General features: G+C 39.5%; 2 protein-coding genes and 1 long non-coding RNA gene across 4 annotated transcripts; 2 read left to right on the top strand and 1 right to left on the bottom strand.

The window, feature by feature from the left end:
* Nucleotides 1–2,446: 2,446 nt before the first annotated feature.
* Nucleotides 2,447–8,281, top strand: cd8b (cd8 beta). Of its 2 annotated transcripts, XM_049003549.1 has the most exons (8): nt 2,447–2,637; nt 2,885–3,066; nt 4,468–4,827; nt 5,081–5,167; nt 6,336–6,422; nt 6,711–6,744; nt 7,267–7,307; nt 7,641–8,281. In XM_049003549.1, exons 2-7 carry the CDS (start codon nt 3,021–3,023, stop codon nt 7,283–7,285), a joined length of 633 nt encoding a protein of 210 aa, XP_048859506.1. In that variant the 5' UTR covers nt 2,447–2,637; nt 2,885–3,020; the 3' UTR covers nt 7,286–7,307; nt 7,641–8,281. The 2 variants fall into 2 exon arrangements, with proteins under 2 accessions (XP_048859506.1, XP_048859498.1); XM_049003541.1 differs by lacking the exon at nt 2,447–2,637 and having other exon boundaries at nt 2,798–3,066.
* A 985-nt stretch (nt 8,282–9,266) lies between these two features.
* Nucleotides 9,267–14,217, top strand: LOC125709069 (uncharacterized). Its single transcript, XR_007382596.1, has 3 exons — nt 9,267–9,440; nt 10,242–10,460; nt 13,339–14,217. It is a non-coding gene; the product is annotated as an uncharacterized LOC125709069 (long non-coding RNA).
* Nucleotides 14,218–15,443: 1,226 nt separating this feature from the next.
* Nucleotides 15,444–19,960, bottom strand: dnajc25 (DnaJ (Hsp40) homolog, subfamily C, member 25). The gene is made up of 4 exons (XM_049003015.1): nt 19,512–19,960; nt 19,036–19,188; nt 17,529–17,996; nt 15,444–17,100 (listed from the first exon to the last, which is right to left on the bottom strand). Exons 1-4 carry the CDS (start codon nt 19,785–19,787, stop codon nt 16,981–16,983), a joined length of 1,017 nt encoding a protein of 338 aa, XP_048858972.1. The 5' UTR covers nt 19,788–19,960; the 3' UTR covers nt 15,444–16,980.
* Nucleotides 19,961–20,570: the final 610 nt, after the last annotated feature.

Genomic DNA, 20,570 nt, shown 5'->3' with positions numbered 1-20,570 from the left:
CCGTGCCTGTGTTAAGTATCCAAACAACAAGGTCACAGCCTTGTAAACCTCCCCACTCTGTGTGCGACTGATGGTGCAGGAGCTTGGTGCAGCTTGCGTCCCAGTTGAGCAACTGCGCTGTGGACTGACAGGTGCTTGGTTCTGGGGGTGGGCCGAGAAAGGGAGCTACTGGAGAAAAGCTGTATTGGAGAAGGTCTTACTATGGTTCATCAGGCATTAGAAACATGTAGCAATAATAATGTTTTATTTGCCATTTGCACGTTGGAATTCTTCTTGTCATCTTGCTTTCCATATCTTGAAGGTCAGAGCACAGGGTCAGCCTATAGGCGGTGCCCCTGGAGCTGGGGGTTAAGAGCCTACAGACATGTAACTACCTGCTGTTACCAGGGCTCGAACCAATGATGTTCTGATTATAGACCCAGAGACCTGGCCCACTGAGCCACTCATCAGCACAAGCCATGTTTTGATAAATGATACTATTCAAGTCAAATTCTGTCAGATGATGTAACAGCTCACCACAAAATATTATCCTCATTTTCTGATTTTTTTTTCCCCCAATGCTTGTCACTGAGGTCTCAGTGTCTCACTCACTGTCTAAATTTGATGCTGATGGTACGCAGAGTACGGTTGGAGACAGAGGCCATGGTCTTGCTTGTTTTGTTTGGTTAGCGCCGTGTGTCTTTGCAGGTTGGGCTTCTGGGCCCATGATCAAATGATCGCTGGTCCAAATCCCAAAGCCAACAGAGTGATGCTACTGGCGGGCATTTGAGCAACACCAAATTGCTGCTGGGGTGCTGGATGATGACTGACTTTGCCCTGTGACCCCCCCAGGCTTGCTCTCACATCTATGTGTGTCTCATGGAGAACATGATGGGATAGGAGGAAAACCTATTTCTCCATGGGGATTATATTCTAAAAATGGCATCCACCTCTACCATCTGCACCATAAGGTCCTAATCATGGCTCTTCCAATTGTTTATCCTGTATAAGCTTGTAGGTTGTGGTATTTAACTCCCCATCGTCTAGTGTGTCAGGCGTTTCGTTTTTTTCTCTTACATTATGCTACATTTTGATTGCATTAATCTCATGTTCGTACTGTCTGCAATTTCACACCTCACACTTACATTTTAACTTGAACTTCAATAGATGGATTTTTTTTTTCTTATGGAGACATTGAAGTCACTTCACGTCTCCGGTTTTCAAAGAAATGTGTGGCTTACGTTCCCGTTGGCATTGAAGTGTCTTTCAAGCCTTGGCCCTCGTTCAGTGCGGTGAGCCCGCATTCCTCGTACCCGAGACCCCCGCAGGGGCGTCAGTCTGCTCAGTCTCCAACTCGACAGGCACCTGAGCAACCTGCACTCCTTTTAGTATCTTTTTCTCAATTTTTGACAGCTAGTTCCACTAATCAACTTCTCTCCTGTTACATTCTCGTCTTGTGTAATTTTGTGAAGATAAAATATGTAATTTAAATGATCATTCAAACTGAAACGACATACTTTGGTGCAACAATTGCTGCCCATAGTTATAGAATTATAAAAGTAAAATAATTTGAAAAATAATAATATATTTTGTGAAAATTGTAAACTCGATGTGCCCTGTGTTCCCTGCCTTGTGTCCGTAGCCTCTGGGACAGGCTGTAGACTCCTGCGACCCTGAATAGGGTAAGCAGTTACAAAAGATGGATGGATGGATCTAAACACCATGGAGTAAAAAAGCTATGCCATATACAAATTCCAAATATCTTCTCAGAAGTAATGGTTTCCAAAATTTATTTATTTTTAATATTCTTTCCATCTTTTTAAATTCAAGTTAAAATTATTGCAAGGCAATTTTGTGTCCCCACATTTGAACATGAATTTAAAGTCCTGTATTCCCAAGATACTCCTTCTCAAGGCCATTTTTTTAAAAGAGAGAAACAGATATTTTGTTTGAATATTTTCAATGAATTGAAGTTGTTTTTTTGCATGAAATTTTAAGCCTTGTGCCGGCGGCCTTGTTCGGTGTTCACTAGGCTGCCGTGTCCGCATAATGTGACTAAACCAATAATTGTTTCCCTGCCAGATCAGGTTATTTATGAAAGACACAGCACGGTACTTGTATTTTTCAAATATATATCTTCATTTTGTACAGCTGTACAGTTCATTCTTGAATAGCAATTAATCTCTCAATCCACTGATCTCATCCTCAGAGTCATATGGGAATTTAATATGCACTCGTTCTCCTTATTTTATTTAAAAAAAATACTAAAATAAGTGTTGTTAACTGTTTCTAGATATATATTTTTTATAGTTATTACTTGGTAGCTAAATAATATAACGAGATTTATAAATATAATATATAAATATTACATAGTACCCGATATACCACGTGCCACGTAACTTACAGAAATAACTGAAAAGGTAATTTGCTAATTGCATTATTGGAACATTTTGGAACATTTTAACGAGATGTTTCACTAAAATGTTTTTTCATTGTCATTGTGTCATGTACGTGAGGGTATGCAGGTGCACCTGCAGCTGTGCGGCTCAGACCAGGACATCTGTGAGCTGCAGTCTGCAAGCATGCACTACTCCTGGCTGAACTGCATCCTGACATACACCTTCCTATTCATCAGGCAGTACTGGGGGGTCTGACTTGGTGTTTATCATTAGAAAAAATTTATTTCATATTTATATAAAATTATTTATAATACTTTGTACTGCAGTAAATATATATTTATGTTACAATATACTTATTTAACCAAAATAATAGGCAAATAAAAAATTTAAACCTTTTTTAAAGAAAATGTATGATTACAAAAAAGCTGTGATATTAGAAAGTTTAACACTCCTGATTCTCTTTCAGTTTACTGGTGTGCCATTTTTTTTTTCTACTGATCAAAAAGGTTTGCATTGATTGGCTGAGCAATGACGTGACAAAGCCTGCATTTATAGAGAGAGGGGCTGTTGGAGACGGCTATCAGCCCTGCCCTGGATGTCAGGCAGACGCAGCACAGTAAACACTGCTGGGACACCAGGACCATGGCCCGACTGGTTCAGGTGTGGAAAGTGTCTGTATGGACAGCAGGTAGGCTAGATAATGAGAGAGTTTACCTGGGTTTATAACAAATCTTTCTGGTCTTTCATCTTTATTTCATTCTCTTTTTCTCTCTGAGCATCCCGGTCATAAAGACCAAATACATGTGATTATTTATATGTTACTTTTACTTAATCAATTGGTATTGATTTTTTAAAAATGTTTTTAATACATATGAGAAAATGCGGGTATAAAAAAACAAATGGAAATTTTAGCCAGACCTTGTCTTGTACCGTTGCGTAATACACATTTCTGTTCCGGTGTTTCGCCATCAAACTATAAAATGTTGAACTTTTTCCTCATTTCCTGATGAACTACGCAATCCAAAGCACATCACTTATAATAATTTTATTTATTACTGTTAAATATGCTGAAATATAAAAACAAATTTTTTATGGAAACAAAATATTGCTATATGCTAGTTACATACTTCGCTAGAAAAATTAAATGATCATATTTTTGAATGGCAGTTTAATTTCAAATGCATAATTTTTATTGAATCATCATGCGTATGATCGTTAAATATTTTTATAATTTATTCTTATTACATTATTAACCTTCGTAATCAAATCATAATTTGTTGATATACAAACAGATCTGACTCTTTAATAGCACCGATTTCACTGCTCCCCATTGATACCATTGATAATCTTAATAATTAATAAGATACTTAATAATTATTCTTAGTCATGCATTTTTGAATTATGCATAGTTTGAAGGTTTATTTTATTAGTAAAATTAATTGGGGATTTATGTCCTCGTATTTAGACAATAGCCTTCGTAAAAAGGATAAGACATCATGATAATCTGTTTTTATTATATTATTTAGACATCTGAGTTGACACAATAACTATATTATAATTTAACTTGGTTTTTAAGATGCTTGTCATAAAAAATTACATTTATTGTCATTGTTGCTTGCAATAATATCCAGTGTGAAATGGTGTTCATAAAATGGGTCAAAATCCATTTAAATTATTGGTTACAAGTACAAAATATCACCAGATTAGCTTTAAATGCAACAATGTATCACATTTTGCATGACTTTGAATCGTGTGCGATTGCAACATTTCCATTTTTTTCATCATTCTATGTTATACTTACGTAGGTGGAAATCTTAAATCTTTTAAAAAATATTTTTAGGAACTTGTTGTTTATTTATCCATCCATCTTTTGTATCTATTACTCAATACAGGGTTCCCAGTAAAGCATTAATATAACTCATGCAAAATATAAATCTTACCAGGTGCAGAACAGTTTATTCTTCTACGTTCGGACATTGATTTAAAAATGTCATATGTAATAAATGGCCATGATCCTGTTTTTATATTAATTCCCAGTGAAAGGCTTGTCAACTTCTCTCTCCACATTTTTGTCTCCCTCCCACTATAGTGACCTTCCATGTCCTGCACGCACTAGAGGTCCAGTACCCTGCGCTGGACACATTCCACACTGTTAGCTGCGAGTGCAATCAAGAGAAATGCCAGGCTGTGCTCTGGTTCCGGAAACGCCACGATCGCAGCCAGACTGAAATGGAGTTCCTTCTTTACTACAACAATGCAAACAGGACCGAATATGCGGAAAGAAAGCTCAAGGATTCATTCAAGGGTGACCAAAAGGGCAGCTGGAGGATAACCTACAACCTGAAGATTATGTCTGTAAAAAAGGAAGACGCGGGCCTTTACTTCTGTCTTCTGCAGGGCAGTAACAGTCTGGGGCTCGGGAACAATGGGGTTGAACTGCGACCTGGAGGTAGGTTTTCTATCTCATCAAACATTCCCTGCTTTCTTAAAAGCTAATATGCAATCTGTATTCATATGTACATTCGTATCACATTCATGTGCTGGTATTGACAGCCATCTTATTCTGCAAATGATTCATTTACTGAGCTAGTCTTCACATTCGAATAGATGCTACCAAGCTCCTGATGCATCGACATCTTTATTTCTTCACCTGTCATGACTTGGGTCATTTTTTTTTGCTCTTCCCCTCTGTTTTTTTCTAGAAACACCCCCAACTTCTGCGCCACCTGTGGCCACAATGCCGAAGAAACCCTGTCAGTGTCGCAACCTAAAGCAGCCTGAGCAGAAGGGTATGAACCAGGCAGCTCCCACTGACCATGACCCATCCCTCACTCATATCTCAATGCGTTTGTCCTCCCTCACTCATCTCTCAATGCGTTTGTCCTCCCTCACTCATATCTCAATGCGTCTGTCCTCCCTCACTCATATCTCAATGCGTCTGTCCTCCCTCACTCATATCTCAATGCGTTTGTCCTCCCTCACTCATATCTCAATGCATTTGTCCTCCCTCACTCATCTCTCAATGCGTTTGTCCTCCCTCGCTCATCTCTCAATGCGTCTGTCCTCCCTCGCTCATCTCTCAATGCGTCTGTCCTCCCTCGCTCATCTCTCAATGCGTCTGTCCTCCCTCGCTTATCTCTCAATGCGTCTGTCCTCCCTCGCTCATCTCTCTATGCGTCTGTCCTCCCTCGCTCATCTCTCAATGCGTCTGTCCTCCCTCGCTCATCTCTCAATGCGTATGTCCTCCCTCGCTCATATCTCAATGTGTTTGTCCTCCCTCGCTCATCTCTCAATGCGTCTGTCCTCCCTCGCTCATCACTCAATGCGTCTGTCCTCCCTCGCTCATCACTCAATGCGTCTGTCCTCCCTCACTCATATCTCAATGCGTTTGTCTTCCCTCGCTCATCTCTCAATGCGTCTGTCCTCCCTCGCTCATCACTCAATGCGTCTGTCCTCCCTCGCTCATATCTCAATGCGTCTGTCCTCCCTCGCTCATCTCTCAATGCGTCTGTCCTCCCTCGCTCATCACTCAATGCGTCTGTCCTCCCTCACTCATATCTCAATGCGTTTGTCCTCCCTCGCTCATCTCTCAATACGTCTGTCCTCCCTCGTTCATCTCTCAATGCGTTTGTCCTCCCTTGCTCATCTCTCAATGCGTTTGTCCTCCCTCACTCATCTCTCAATGCGTTTGTCCTCCACAGGTGGATAGAGAGAGTTCTTTGAAATGATAGGTGGCAAACGCATAGCTAAAACATTACAATAAACGCAAATATCATATACCGTACATCACGCAGGAATTGAGCAGTTGTGATGGACATAGTCATAGGTAACTACATGCAGTGGTTTTACGTGCGTTTCTGGCATGCTGCATGTGCAGAATTTCCCAGCTTTTGCTCTCATACTGTGTCCAGTAAAACACTTATACTTGACAGCTATGTTTTTTCGTGCTTTCTGCAGAATGTAGTCGGAAAGTCCTGTGGCCGTTGGTTGGAGTTCTCCTAAGTCTTTCCGTAGTACTCTTCAGCACACTCTATTACTTCAGCCGTAAGTAAATTATCTGGCATATCAAATGGAGACGTGTGTAAATAATGCACAAAAGAACATTCAAGGGATGAAAATTGCAGCCTATGCTAAATTTTACACAGTCACAGTAATTATTCTCAGAATTGAGTCGATTGAAGTTTTAAAGTTTTTTGTGGAATTTTCAAGCTAGCTGCAGTTCTTTCTGAGCTTTGATGCCTTTGAGATTGTAGCCAGTAATTGTGAATTGACTACCTTTGTGAAGTATTTCACTTGAATGTTATATCCAGTGTCCCTCTATTTGTCTTTCAGGACTTCCTAAGAAGTGTCGTCACAGGTTTGCAAAGTCAGTGTCTCAGAATACCAATATGAATATACAGCATTATTGCCTGTTACACCTGTTTTTAAATATGTCATATATATATATGGTGTATAATATGGTGTATAATATACACAAAATTTATCGAGAGACGTACAAGGCTGATGTTGTGGACGTTTCAGCACTTATTTCACTACTTATGCGGCAAGAACCAAAACAAACCGATCATTTTTCAGGACTCCACATAAAATGAAGAAATGCCAAAAGTCTCATATTTAGTTTGGTTACTTATGCTTAAGGTTAGGGCTGGGTGGGGGTTAGGGTTTTCCCCATAGAAATTAATGGAGAGTCCCCACAAAGATATAATTACAAACCTGATTGTGTGTGCGTGTGTGTGCGTGTGTGTGTGCGTGTGTGTGTGTGTGCGCGCACACATAATACCGATGTTGAAGATATTCAAAATTACAAATTTGCAGTAGAATTTTGCTCATGTGTTTCCTGAGATGATTTTTCCTTTATCTCAGTGTTCCTGTTTTTTTGTATCCTTAGGAAGCAACAACTCATGTGATATTTGGATGGCATGAGGACAAGTGAGTATTTTCCCCAAATCTATTACTTTGTTACTGCAAATGCATATGCAGTACAATGTAGATACATGTGTTTGTTGCAACATAATTTGATAGAATTATGAAATTGACTTCCAATAACATAACAATGTAATATTTCTTTTCCATTTCTAAGTTTATGTATTATGTAATGTTGTTACATTATTGGCAGCCAATAATGTATTAGCTACCATTAATGTATTTAAAAAATCGTTATTGGCAGTTATTACATTACTAACTGCTACAGTGAGTGTTCAGTATATTTGCAACATGTTGTTCTGACTGTTTTTTTATTTCTTTCCTGTTGTTTTTCTTCAGATTTTTAAGGTCCATCTTCCATATTATTCTACTTAGAGGAGTTTTTTATGTGTTAATCCATAAATGCACGACTCACCTCACACTCATTGTCAAGGGAACACCCTGATTTTTGTATCGACAACATTAAATAAGTAAAATAAATTTTCTAGTAGATTTCTCTTTAGCTGGTCATTGCATTTGTCAAAGCATTTGTATTTTATCATTGTGGCCATAGATTGAAATACGTTTCATTTTGAGAAATGTCTTCCTTCTGATGACACTGTTGGCTTTCAGTTGGGGGTCCTGGTAGCCGGTAACCCCCAGCTTCAGTCGGCTGTCACCACGGATTTCCCCTTAGTGCCTCACACTCACAATCATATTACTCTGGCAACAATTACGGCCGATGCTATAATTTTCTCAACAAAAAGAAACTAATGCCAGATCATGTGTTAATACATAACAAACAACATTGTGCTTTGTGCGGGAAGAATGGATACCATTGCTGCCATTTGTTTTAAGATGTTTTTTGTACAAACTGTATATATTGTTTTCCATTTGCAGTACAAACATGCATATATTTTAATAACATCATGTATTTAAATATATTGTGATGTGTCCTACTTCGTCTCAAAATCTTGAATAAACATGTACCTTGAGTATGATATATTTGTGGCACATTTTTCCTCGAACTTGTCCCCTACTGACTTTAACCTTTAGCTTACATTCTAGATCAGACTCTCTTGTCTATCATAACCTATGAGCCAGAACACTGACCTCCAGCAGACTGACGCAGACGCTGCACACTGAAGGTGGCATGAAACCCAGCGGCATTGGGAGGAGCTCTGAAATACTTCCAGAAACTAGCATATATACAGTGTGAGGCCCTCAAGCAGCTGCTGACCGTGATATGCAGGCAAGATAAACTCTCACCTGGCAGAAGGGTTACAAATGAGTCCTGACCTGGGCAGCCTGAGGGGAACAGCATTAGGTGACAGTTAGTTGTGATCAGAATATCATCATAACCATAGAGTAGTGGTTCCTCACCTTTTGATGACAGTGGCGGGAGTGGGATTGGCACATCACCGGTGAGCCAGATTTGTAGTATATCACAGCGATTTACATAATTTTTTTCAAATGCGATCAGAACATGCACAAGTATGTAATTTTTTAAATCTACTCTCAAACGCTCATCGTTCAACAGCCCAGTGGAATACTACCTGCGGGCTGGTGTCATATAGAGACGGGGATATATTTTGTGTAAAAGGAGAAGTGTAACATAGAATTAGGAATTAGGGTTAATGGGTGTTAAAAAAAACCTGATAGTGAACTAGCATATCATTTGCAAGGACTGTTGTAAGGTTTTCTTTATACAGGTTCCGTCCCATTTGCGAGGACAATTACACCCGTACTGTGTAAGGTTCTGGCTATACACTGATTCTGTCCCATTGAAAGAATTGCCGCAAATGATCTTGCCTCCCTCACTCTGCTTATTTCCTACACCCTCACACCTCTCCAACGCGAAACATCTCATTCATTATACTTCTTGTTTTTTCACTTCCGTTGATAACAGCCAATAAAGAGTAACGGAATTTAACTGGAGAAAAAAGTAGCAATAAAGCTTCCTGTAACACTAACATGCAGGGTAAAGGCAAGACAGTGGCGCTATCTATGGTGCTTAGCCATCGATCCATCTTCGCAAAGCACTACTCACATAAATATGTCGCTAGGAAATGGAAGGTATACAGAAGATGTGATCACGAATGTTCACAAACGATTAAGACACTTTTCCTGTTGAAGTGGGGGACGGAACAAGAGATAAAGGTACCGTTTGCGACGCTATCGCTGCATCAGCTTGCGAAGTGCAGCCACATCGGCGCTTTGCCTTAGAGCCGTTCAATAAAGAGCAGAAACAAAGAGACCACACCAAAACCACATGCCTCACCACAGGCAGAGAACGAGAGAGAAACAAGCAGAGAGAGAAAGAAACAGACAGGGTGGGTGGGTATTGAGTTACTAAGGCTGAGAATGTTTTCTTATACAACATTTACAAATATTATAAAATGAAATAATGTATTAAATGGATCATAATTTTATTGCCACAAAGTAGCATTACATTAAACACAGATGGTTTAGCAATAGGCATGATATAGCAAGACACCAAGGACACAGTCCACTAACCTTAAGGTTCTGGGTTGAGTTTCCTGAAGCCTTCTTAACGCTATGTCGTTCGTAAATTCTGTCGTTTAACATAAAACTTATGAATGACGTAGCGTTAAGAAGGCTTGAGGATACTCACACCTGGTTAGTAATATCTGCTTGAGTGCATTTGAGCATCGTGTCCAAACAGGAGTTTCAGTTTGCTGCCTATTTTCCATTAGCAACCTGTAAAAGGGGCAGCACGGTAGAATACAAGCAACACGGTACAGAACGTTTTCCAGTACATTACAACATGCACAACACAAGCAAGCTCTGCAATAATTAAACAACTACATGCATTCTGTATATGTGAGGTAATGAATAATCAGATATAGCAGAGTAGTACAAAGTATGGCTGTATGCCTTTAAAAAAACAGATGTACCTAGATTCAAGATTCAGCATTATGGTTCATTTATCTATTTCAGAGTCTGGATGGGAGGATCTATATGCCAGTTTGCTTCCTTCCAAACTGCAGTGGGGCGTGAATAGTTGGCAGCATTGCTAAAAATTCCCATAAGAATGGAAATACTAGGCATTGAACCCCGGACCACAAACATGCAAAGGTTGCTTGCTACCGCTTCACGTTACCGCCTTAAAATTCCCAGTAAAATACCCAGCACTGTGAATGGTTGGTGTCTTGAAGTGTAAGTATTCCTGTCTGATATGTGCCAGTTTGCAAGATTGGCGTAGCATTTTCTGGATATAAATGTTAAAAGCAATATGTATATGTACAGTAAAGTGAGGGTGATTTCCAGTATGAGGCACCACAGCTGTGCAACAAAGAGAGGTGTGCATGTGTGTCTGAACTCTGTGGTCGATCGTATGTAGGGCAAACCATACAGGGGTCACACTCTCTCCCTCATCCAAAGCACACATATCCTCCAGCACGACTCAGGATCACACAGAGGCACTGAGACATTACAATGAGTTAGCAGTGACGTTATTAATCTCACTAAATGTTCGATATTTCCTACATTCTACATACGAGTCAATATTCTAATAGACTGCACAAATGATAAACGTTCTTGCTGACGTTGTATCACTTTTACAACACTGTATCACTGTCCCTAAAAAAATCCTGGTTTTCTGTTACTGTATACTTGCACACACAGAGCCTTAAATGACGCTCTGCCTCACAAGAAGAGGTAGAGAACTTCAGCTCCATGATGCAGTTGATAAATGTAGTATGATTATTACAATATTAATACTGTTATTGATGTACTATTGTTACTGTATTTCAATATTTATTATTAATTTATGCGATGTATGTATGTATTCTAATGCAGGGTTGCCAACTTTGATCAGCTGGCTGGTGTGACATTATGAATTCGATACTAATCTGCGCACGCATTTACATGTATAGGGTTAAAACAGTTTTATTACCTTGTAAATAGTCTGTAGGGATTGCAACTACCCCAACGCTTTTGATGTAGCTAATTTTACAGTTATAATGTAATAATATAGATTTGCCGTAAGGATTCTTGCGTGAGCGTAAGAGTCTGACAGCGCCAGTGCCACACCAGATGCGTGAGAGTTGGCAGCCCTGATTAATGTTAGCTTAGCATATCTTAGCTTAGCGTATGTTATGTCAGGGCAGGCGTATGCAGTATGTCAACTTGCTCACTGACGAAATCCACTAACGACACTTTGATCAAAACCATATGCCGTCGTTCGGAGAAACACAACAGTAAGGGAAAAAATATATATATAAACCAAAAGGAGGTAAGAAGGTTATATACATCTGCAAAAATCCATAACACCGGGTGTTTATCTTTCTAATGTAGCTAAAGTTCAGTGTAAATGCAGAAGAACGGCTAAACGTGCCTCTGGCATTTTTCACCAACTGATTGAGTGATGGCCCAAGTTTTGATTTAATCATTTGGGATATATGAGTTACACTGGTTTGGGCTCACAGCCGCACCAATATGTGGCTGCATCGTAGAGAATAATTACGGTGCTTTTAAATCGTTCATCTGCAAATATGGAGAGAGTAAAGCTTGGGATCAGATTGAAGTTTATTGCCAACATGCGGAGTACAATGCCATACATTAATGTATCCCAAATTTTTATATTTGTACAAATTTAACTAATTGTCCTAAATTATCAAGATGTTACTATTGGTACACTTTAAGAAAAATAACTTCAACGTTCAGTAAATAATAAAAATCATGAAATACAATCTAAAGTAAGCATGGAATTCTGACTGAAAACGGACTCTGCATTTTGGTAGTCTTCCATTGTGGATCTAACATTTCACAAAGAAATAAATATTATATTACAATTCCACCCAGAATTCCTCCCAGAAGGAAAATAAACCATTAAAAAGACAAGATAAAAACAAGCAAACACATAAATAGGCACATCTTTGACTTTTATTACATCGTCATTTTTTTAAACAGCAGCAGCACAATTATATATATTGTATGACAGTTTTCTACAAAACAATTAGGAAATATATACAAATTATTATCATAAAGGCATTATATGTATTAACTCCTAGTACAGTTCTTCAATTAAATCTGATAATTGTGATATGTCTTTGAATAATGTCTAGTGTGGTGTGTCATATGAACAATGTCTAGTGATTGTTAATTATAACAAGTTTATATAAAATATCTATATTGTGTTTTATACTTGATATCTATACTTAGCATTTACTAAATATATAGACAGTTTGTAATTTTTACCCGCTGCTAAGGCCCTCCACCCCCCCCCCCCCCCCCCCCGAAAAGCTTAATTGGGTGGGGGGGGGGGGCGGTTGGGGCGCCCAGTATTTTTCCAGGGGGACGAACCCCACCAAGGGTCAAAACCTAGAATTGCCCTTGACTAAATATATTTACCATAGTGCAGCTAAACTGGCACATTAGTACATTTAAATATTTGTCACTTGAGAAATTCAAATTAAAATTATCCACATATTAAATGTGGACTGAGAATTAATATTTCGTATCACAGTAGTGCCTTAGACTTTTCTCAGTAAGAATCAATATTTAATTTCCTAAAGATCTGGTAAAAAGTACAACATGCGCTCTTATCAATGAACTATTCAATCTGTTTAGACTGAATCTCAGCTCTCGCCACACTGTGCTAATGTAAGTTATTCTTGGAACTTCATTACTGTAGATAAGATAATGGAGAATGTAATACTTTGTATCTTATGCCATTTTATAACAAGGCACTAAACTGCTGTTGGCCCCATATTTCTGTCAAATGGGTCATTCGGCACGAAATCAGCCATGATCTTTTACCAGGCCAGGATACAATCAAACTGAACAAACGCAAAGTGAGTGAGTGTAGGTGCTTCCCGTATCAGGTCAGTTGAATTAATATGTATATACAGCCATTTCAAAATGAAACTTTATACCTACAAACCTATAAAAGTATAAAGCAATCGAGAAGGTCCATATACATCAGAACTAGTATTCTAAATTTCATTCTCTTTATGTTGAATCTTGACAATACTTACAGGTTGGCCTGGTCTCCATGGTGAACACTATTAAGTTGGTCTGGTTATCCACCCAGATAATGGACACAGTCCAGGAAAGAAGCCGACGCAGCAAAAACAGCCGAGCGAAGAGAGGAACACACATGAACGCACACAAGGCTGCTGATATGGGGGCTAGTTTCAGGTGTGATTCCAGCCTCTCAGAAGCTCCCAGTGAGTCAAACAGGGATCCCCAGGTGGGCCTCCCTGATGAGAGGCACCACTCAAATAGAGGAACATCTGACTCAGTGCAGTTGCTGGTGGAAACATGAATGGCCTGACTTACAGTAAAAACCCCCCCTCGGTTTAAGGTCTCTCTGTTTGTCTCTGTTTCTGGACACCCACCTCTTCTCATAAAAAACAGAATCCCCTTGCTAAACAGAATTAATTACGCAGAAGACGACAGGACAGCACCCTACACTGTGATTAAAGTATTTTGGCGATTTTCATACCGGAACTTCCGCTATAATTCTAGAATTATGGTTCTCAAACGTTTCGATCAAAGGTTTTTGTTCTAAGTCAGAGGTCCAGATCAATTTTCATGAACTTGAATGAATTAACAGTAACTTTCAATATAAATATCAATATATGACAATAATAGGACTGCAGGGCAAAGGCTGGTTTAACTCTCGCTGATCATTTCGACTCACGGGGGGCGGAGAATCATGACAAGTTATGTGTGTGCGAGGTTTGGTGGTTCTGCATTGTATTTTTGTACTTCAAACCACGTCAAGCCTTTTTACGTTAACCATATTGATTCATAAGGTGTTTTATCAGGATTATCCGGATTAACTTGCAGTTCGGTCTGCATCCGGACCCCTTGCTCCAGAACATAATCTAAAACCCAACTGGAAAGGACTCATTACTTCACATCATTTAATAAATACTGTGAAAACTTGACATTCATATTATGTATTTTTTATATATTTATGTTTAATCTAAATTAGAAAATATTCTAGCATTAATATCGCACTTGTTACCTTTTGATTTACATTAATTTGTTTTGAGTTTGGCATTATTAATTATGCCAAATAATTAATTTTCATTTACATTTCACACTCAGTCAGTCATCATAAGAACATGCAGTGACATCCTGAAAATCCTTTCAACTTTGTTCTTGCAAATACAGCCAGAGGCTAAAAACAAAGAATAGGTACATATTTCAAGGGTTTCCTGGAAAAACTGCAAAGACCCCTATGCTCAGATGACAGCAATATTCTGTTTTGCATTAGAAACACATACAGAAGCAACAAATGCATCCAGACAAAAACTTAATTTGCCTTAAAGATGACAAGTAGAACTACAATACCCTTAAATTTAATCTGAACCACGTTGATAAGATTCATCCATGTTTACTACTTACTATCACTCTAATAAGCCTCAAGTAAATTATTAAACTAAACTCCTCTGTAAACAAGGAACATGCATCACTTAAGGATTCATAATATATACTTACTGGTAGTGCTTGAGTACAGGTAAATGAAAGTGGGTGAAAGCGGACGATTATAGCTCAGATAAACTGTGTGCCACAACCAGCAAAAATGGAGGATGCTGTTAATGTTACATGGAGGAACTGTACATCACTAACCAAACTCCACCACTAGGGGCAGCAGACTCAACAACTAAGATTGAACAGGCCAAACGACAGTAACAAGTTATTTTAACAGGTTAGTTCCCTGCATCCCTGGTCAGGAAAAGTGGATTACACTGGATTAACACTGGATTAACACTGGATTAACACACACCCTTGTTAAGCGCCTTAGGGCTGTGAGAACTGAATTGAACTGAATATGTACAGAAAAGTATTAAAGGTGAACCAACTCTTTGGAATGTCAGTTCTGGTTAATAATGTTACTAAGCACAACATCTGACCTTTGCCAAAGGTGCCTGACAGATAGTTTTAATAAAACTTTGCAAATGAAAAAGCCTGTCATCATTATGCAGATAAAAAAATATAAATATTTAATATTTAAAATGGAACAATTATTTCATGTGGGCACCCCATCCTGAGCTGTGCCTGTAGCCTCCGGACCTGCCGCCACCCTGAATAGGATAAGCATAGCTTACAGAAAATGCACCAACAGATAGATGGATGGATGGATGTCGATTTCAGTAATTCAAGTTCTAGAAAAAAAACCATCGGTTTATTAATAAATGTATGAATTTTTATTCTTCAGAAATTCATTTTACAGCTTTGCACCCAAAAAAATGGATCAAGCCAATTTATTTGAAACGCAGTTTATGGATCCACTGTCGACATGTTTTCACCAACAGTACAACGTGGACATTTTAACAGAGGGTTTCAGAAAGTCCTCGCCCTACTTCCCTGTCATTTCTGACTGATGTATTCAATTCTAACAATATAATCTGACATCTTGAACCCTGCCTCTTTTCTAAGATACTCTACGACAGTGGTTCTCAAACTCGGTCCTCGGGCCCCACTGCCCTGCTTGTTTTCCCAGCTATTCCTGCCCTACACACTGCTGACTGACTGAACACACCTGATCCAGGTAATCAGAAGCTGAAAGACAGCTGGGACTTGTGTGTGGGGCAGGGATAGCTGGAAAACAAGCAGGGCAGTGGGGCCCGAGGACCGAGTTTGAGAACCACTGCTCTATGATAACATGTCACACATATTACCTTTCACCATCCATTACGCCTTATACAATGCAACTTAAAACAGCAGATGCCCAAAAGAAGGTCAAGGAAGCTTTGATCTAATGTAAACAACTACTTAACCCAAGAATACAGGCACTGGGAAGCCGATCCCAAGCAGGACGCATTTCCGTAGACGCATCTGAGGCAAATACAACTCGTATCAGATTCCTGCAAGGCTGTTGGAAGCGATGATATTTAGCGGAATCAGCATTCATCACACTTTGACATACTTCAGTAAGTGGAGGTAACATATGTTGTAGTTTGTTTAAAAAAAAAAAGAAAAGAAAAAAAGTAACGTGGTGTACAAAAAATAAAAACCACCCACTTATCTACAGCTTTTGGTGACGACTCCAGTTGTACAACCACAATTTTCCTCCGAGGCAACCTTTAAATTTGTGCGGCAGCTGCTATTATGTAAAGACACACAGTCAGAACTTCCAAACCACGATCAAATTAATTCATAACATTACCGTGGAATTACATGTCAGATTCTGGGCAGAACAGCGCCACCTTGTGTGGGCTCTGGCGTATGTACCTCAGGAGGAGCCGTAGTGAATCTCCATTCAACACTGGGGTTGGTAATAAAAACATATTTCAAAACAGACCCAAAATTCATTTAATAAAAAAAAACCCCAGATGAAGAGGCCTGGGTAACAGATGCGCATCAGAGCTCAGACAGGGTCTCTGCTTCCTTCGCAAAGGGCAAATTAAACCCATCGTTCTGGGTTAATCTCCTACCATCTACACAGATTCCTGAGTAAAATCCCAAGCCATCAGATGGCATTACTGGTATAATTTAAATGTGAAAATTTTGATATATCAGTATCGAATAACTTTTAATATGGCACACACGTATGTATATAGAATACATAAACGTATGTAGATATTTACATAGACTCATATACAGACATACAATCACACACACACACACACACACACACACATATACATACATGACAAATAAGTGATGTACGTATATGCAGAGAGAAGAGCATATGCATGCATGTCCAAGCACAGGATCCTCAGTCTTCAGTGAAGGTCATTCTGCTAGGTCCGTTCCTCATCCATCGTCGATACCTCTTCCACCTGGGATCTGTGGCCATCTTCACCTTCATCTCCTCCTCTTGCTCCTCCTTATAGACCTAAGAAAACCCCAAGCGGTGAATAAGGAGGGCTTTGCCCAGCTTGTTTTGTATGCAAAGTCTCCCAAAGCAACTGAATTGCCAAAGAACCTTCAGTCTCAAAAATACATTTATAAGTAGCATTCTGATATGACTTAGTTGACTCTCAGTAGATCAATTATGAGGTACTACTGTCTATAGAAAATACCTCTAAATATTGATGCACAGAATAATTCTGAAACACAAACACTGACTTACACATTAATATAATTCCACAAGTACAGGAGACAGAAAACACTACTGGTTTCCCCATAGGAAACCACACTGAACGTCTGTGATAGATTCAGGTTTGTCGCATTACTCCGACGAGGGAACCAAAGACAGGGGTGACTGAAACCCCACTGCAGCTCCACCTGCGTCAGGAATCCAGTGTGGATTCGTAAACTCACCTGGTAGTTCTCCTTGATCCAGAGCTGCCTCTCTAGGAAAGTGTTCCTCTGGTGGTCCTCGAGGCTGTCAAACTGAGCCTGAGACATCTTCATGTACTTGCGGATGATGTAGAGCTTCTCGGCGTGCCCGTACTCTTCCCTGCAGATGTTGAAGCGGTAGACCCAGGTGCAGTACCACACTACATAAGCACAGGCGTAGTAGGGGAAAAGAACCATCTGGCACAGGAGGATATCGAGGACGTTGGGCTTCTGGTAGCCGCCTTTGATGTCAATTTTGTTTTTAATGATGTCCCGGATGATCTCCTCCTCCTCCTCCCGGAGCTCCTCCTTGGAGCGCTTGTTCCGGCCCTTCTTCGTTTTGTTGAGCAGCCCCTGCTGCTTGGCCAGTTCAGTGGCTTGGAGGCGGTACTTGGGCACAGTGGACAAGTAGTTGATAGCTTCTGTGTAGCTGCTCCACCAGCTGTAGTACTGAGGCGATTCGAGGGGAACAAAAAGCCAGGTTCATGTCATTCATTCCTTGATGCTTTAATAAGCATGTATACAGACTTATATCTGGTGTCACGATAATCACCCCTAATTCAGCTGTATGCACCAAAGCCCTGCAAGTTAAATATTTTGCTACAATTATTCTTCTTCGCGGATCTGAACCGCATCACTTGAATGGGGGCTTCCAACCCTTTCACTGGGCACTAAGAACCAGAAGCAAACCGTTCTGAGAATTACTGCCCTTGTTAAACCATCGAGTTCTGAAGCTGGAACTGAAAAAAAAACTCGCCAAACAACTTTGTCCAGGCCTAACCCTGCAGGTTACGCGTGATGTATGGAATATGGAACATGAAGATTCGATTAACCGTTAGTTTACCAATAATACTGAATTGCCAATAACACTGATCACACCCAGTGGAGGTTGCCATACACCGAACTTTATATAAACATTGAAGGGAACAAGCATAAAACATGCCGCCGAAAACAAACAAGATAATAAATATATTATAGCATAGAAATCAGATTTCTTATGTCTTCTCTATAGGATAAGAAGTAAAATAAGATTTTAAAAAGCATGACGTGCATATATTGTATTTGTCGTGATTCTGCTCACCCAGAGGGATCACTGGGATTATTATCTGCTGTGTGCCAACCAACAATAAACAAAAACAATAGAATAAATAGCTAAAAAGCAGGCAAGCTGCCATTTGATATCTTTCTGTAAAATGCTGATTGTGGTATTAATAAATATTCATGTGTTTTATGCTGCTATATCTCATCGTGATTAAAGGTATCCCTTCTCTATAGGTTTAATTATTACATTATTTCACCTTGGTGAAAACTAATGGTACCAAGCGTAGCTGGAGAAGCATAGAATCAAGGGGGGTATATATACTGTCTATTCATTACACACATGAATACAAGTTTCATTTGTACTTTACATTTAACATTTTCTGTATGAAAACATTTCCCAGAAAGAAACGTAAGGTATGTCCAAATCGCAGAAAACGTAAGTGATTACCTGGAAGACTGAAATAGCACAGACAGTAACGAGGATCACTATCCTGATGTCGACCTTAGGCGCCAGCCGCCTGCGGTAATACGCATAGTAATGACGGTAGTATTCCTCTGGATGATCCAGCATATTATCATAGTCCCTGCGAGTCTCCTCATCCTGTGGGATTGTGTGAATTCATGTTAATAACACAAGATTGTTATTATTATAATTAAGAAGAATCTTCGATGAATAAACTAGTAGCATTTAAATATGCAATTTTCATTCAGTCACTATCAATTATATAATATATATAATTTATAAAAACCAACGTAAACAGCTAGCTAACTAGTAAACATTTTCATGCAAACCAATTCAACACACAGATTCGATACATACTTCTTATAAATAGCTGTTGACTAGTTTCATGGAACACGTGTATTGCTCAGCTTTGTCAGTAGTTCTATTACTTACTTACTTACTTCTTACTTACTAGTACTTACTTTAAGCGTCTCGTAAGCTGTTGCCAGGAGCAGGAATTTTTGCTGGGCACTTTCTCTGGTTTCCCCCTCCAGACTTGCATCAACGCGAAATCTGTCTGGGTGATATCTCCTGGCCAACTGTCTATAAGCACGGGCAATTTCCAATTTGGTAGCCTCTCTTGTAACTCCAAGGACATCGTAGCATATTTTTGTGCCACAATATAACCCCTCGATCAAAGCGGTCGCCGAGGGAATGCAAACGCCTAAAAGAAATACAACATTTATAAAGGTGCCCATTCTTAAACTTTTCAGAAGCAAATCCCCATCTGCATCTGGTCGCCGGAAATAACCGTCAGCATTAGAGTCGCTGACATTGCATGCTGGGAAATGTAGGTATTCTTATTTAAAAAGCTAGACTAAAAAGCTTTACTTCATGAAATTCCGTAATAAAAATGTGCTTGAATGTTAGCTATTTTAGCCAGAGATCAAGTGTTTATTATAATAGGTCAAATGTTTCGCACGTAAGTATGTTTATCTTTAAAGACCGATATGCAGCTGCCAAGTCTTCACCTTTTTCATATGAGAATCTCACGGATCGTCATGCGCCCAAACCAAAGAAAAAATGACGACGTGTCGCAGAATGGACGTGCAGTGGATGATGCTAGTAAGGGTGGGCAAAGGCCCAGGGTGGCATCTTCAGAGGGGTGTGCCAGTTTAGCACACCACCGTCCCCCGGTCTACAACTCGTCGCCATGAGCTGATGTAGGCCCATGTGGACGTTTATTTTCTCCTACGTACAAAATAAGAACTTAAGCAAAGAAATTCAAGTTATGAATTTGTAGCATGTGGAGATTTACACATATGATAGGGGAAGAGTGGGAAATACCCAAAAGCTCAATTTTGCCATTCTGCAACATCACCAGCAATTTGAAGAAGGTTGCAGAACTGGCCTGGTGACTGGCGATACCTATACTGTGGACAAACCAATTGGAATGCCGTAACATAAATGAAATACATGAAAAGGGTGTATATGTAGCATGTCATGCAGTCTAAAACCACAGATAGATAAACTCTCCCCAG

The sequence above is a fragment of the Brienomyrus brachyistius genome, chromosome 2 (genome assembly GCF_023856365.1).
Source record: "Brienomyrus brachyistius isolate T26 chromosome 2, BBRACH_0.4, whole genome shotgun sequence".
Classification (NCBI taxonomy): domain Eukaryota; kingdom Metazoa; phylum Chordata; class Actinopteri; order Osteoglossiformes; family Mormyridae; genus Brienomyrus; species Brienomyrus brachyistius.
Note: the sequence above shows the minus strand (reverse complement) of the source record. Positions and strands in the feature narration are given on the sequence as shown.

What these genes read in the sequence shown, in the direction of transcription:
- cd8b (XM_049003549.1), top strand. Translation starts at nt 3,021, where the DNA reads ATGGCCCGACTGGTTCAGGTGTGGAAAGTGTCTGTATGGACAGCAG. An exon ending in AAAGCAGCCTGAGCAGAAGG is followed by an intron (nt 5,168 to 6,335) that starts GTATGAACCAGG and finishes TGCTTTCTGCAG; the next exon opens with AATGTAGTCGGAAAGTCCTG. An exon ending in CACACTCTATTACTTCAGCC is followed by an intron (nt 6,423 to 6,710) that starts GTAAGTAAATTA and finishes TTTGTCTTTCAG; the next exon opens with GACTTCCTAAGAAGTGTCGT.
- dnajc25 (XM_049003015.1), bottom strand. Translation starts at nt 19,787, where the DNA reads ATGGGCACCTTTATAAATGTTGTATTTCTTTTAGGCGTTTGCATTCCC. An exon ending in CAGCTTACGAGACGCTTAAA is followed by an intron (nt 19,189 to 19,511) that starts GTAAGTACTAGT and finishes ACAATCCCACAG; the next exon opens with GATGAGGAGACTCGCAGGGA. An exon ending in GTGCTATTTCAGTCTTCCAG is followed by an intron (nt 17,997 to 19,035) that starts GTAATCACTTAC and finishes GAATCGCCTCAG; the next exon opens with TACTACAGCTGGTGGAGCAG.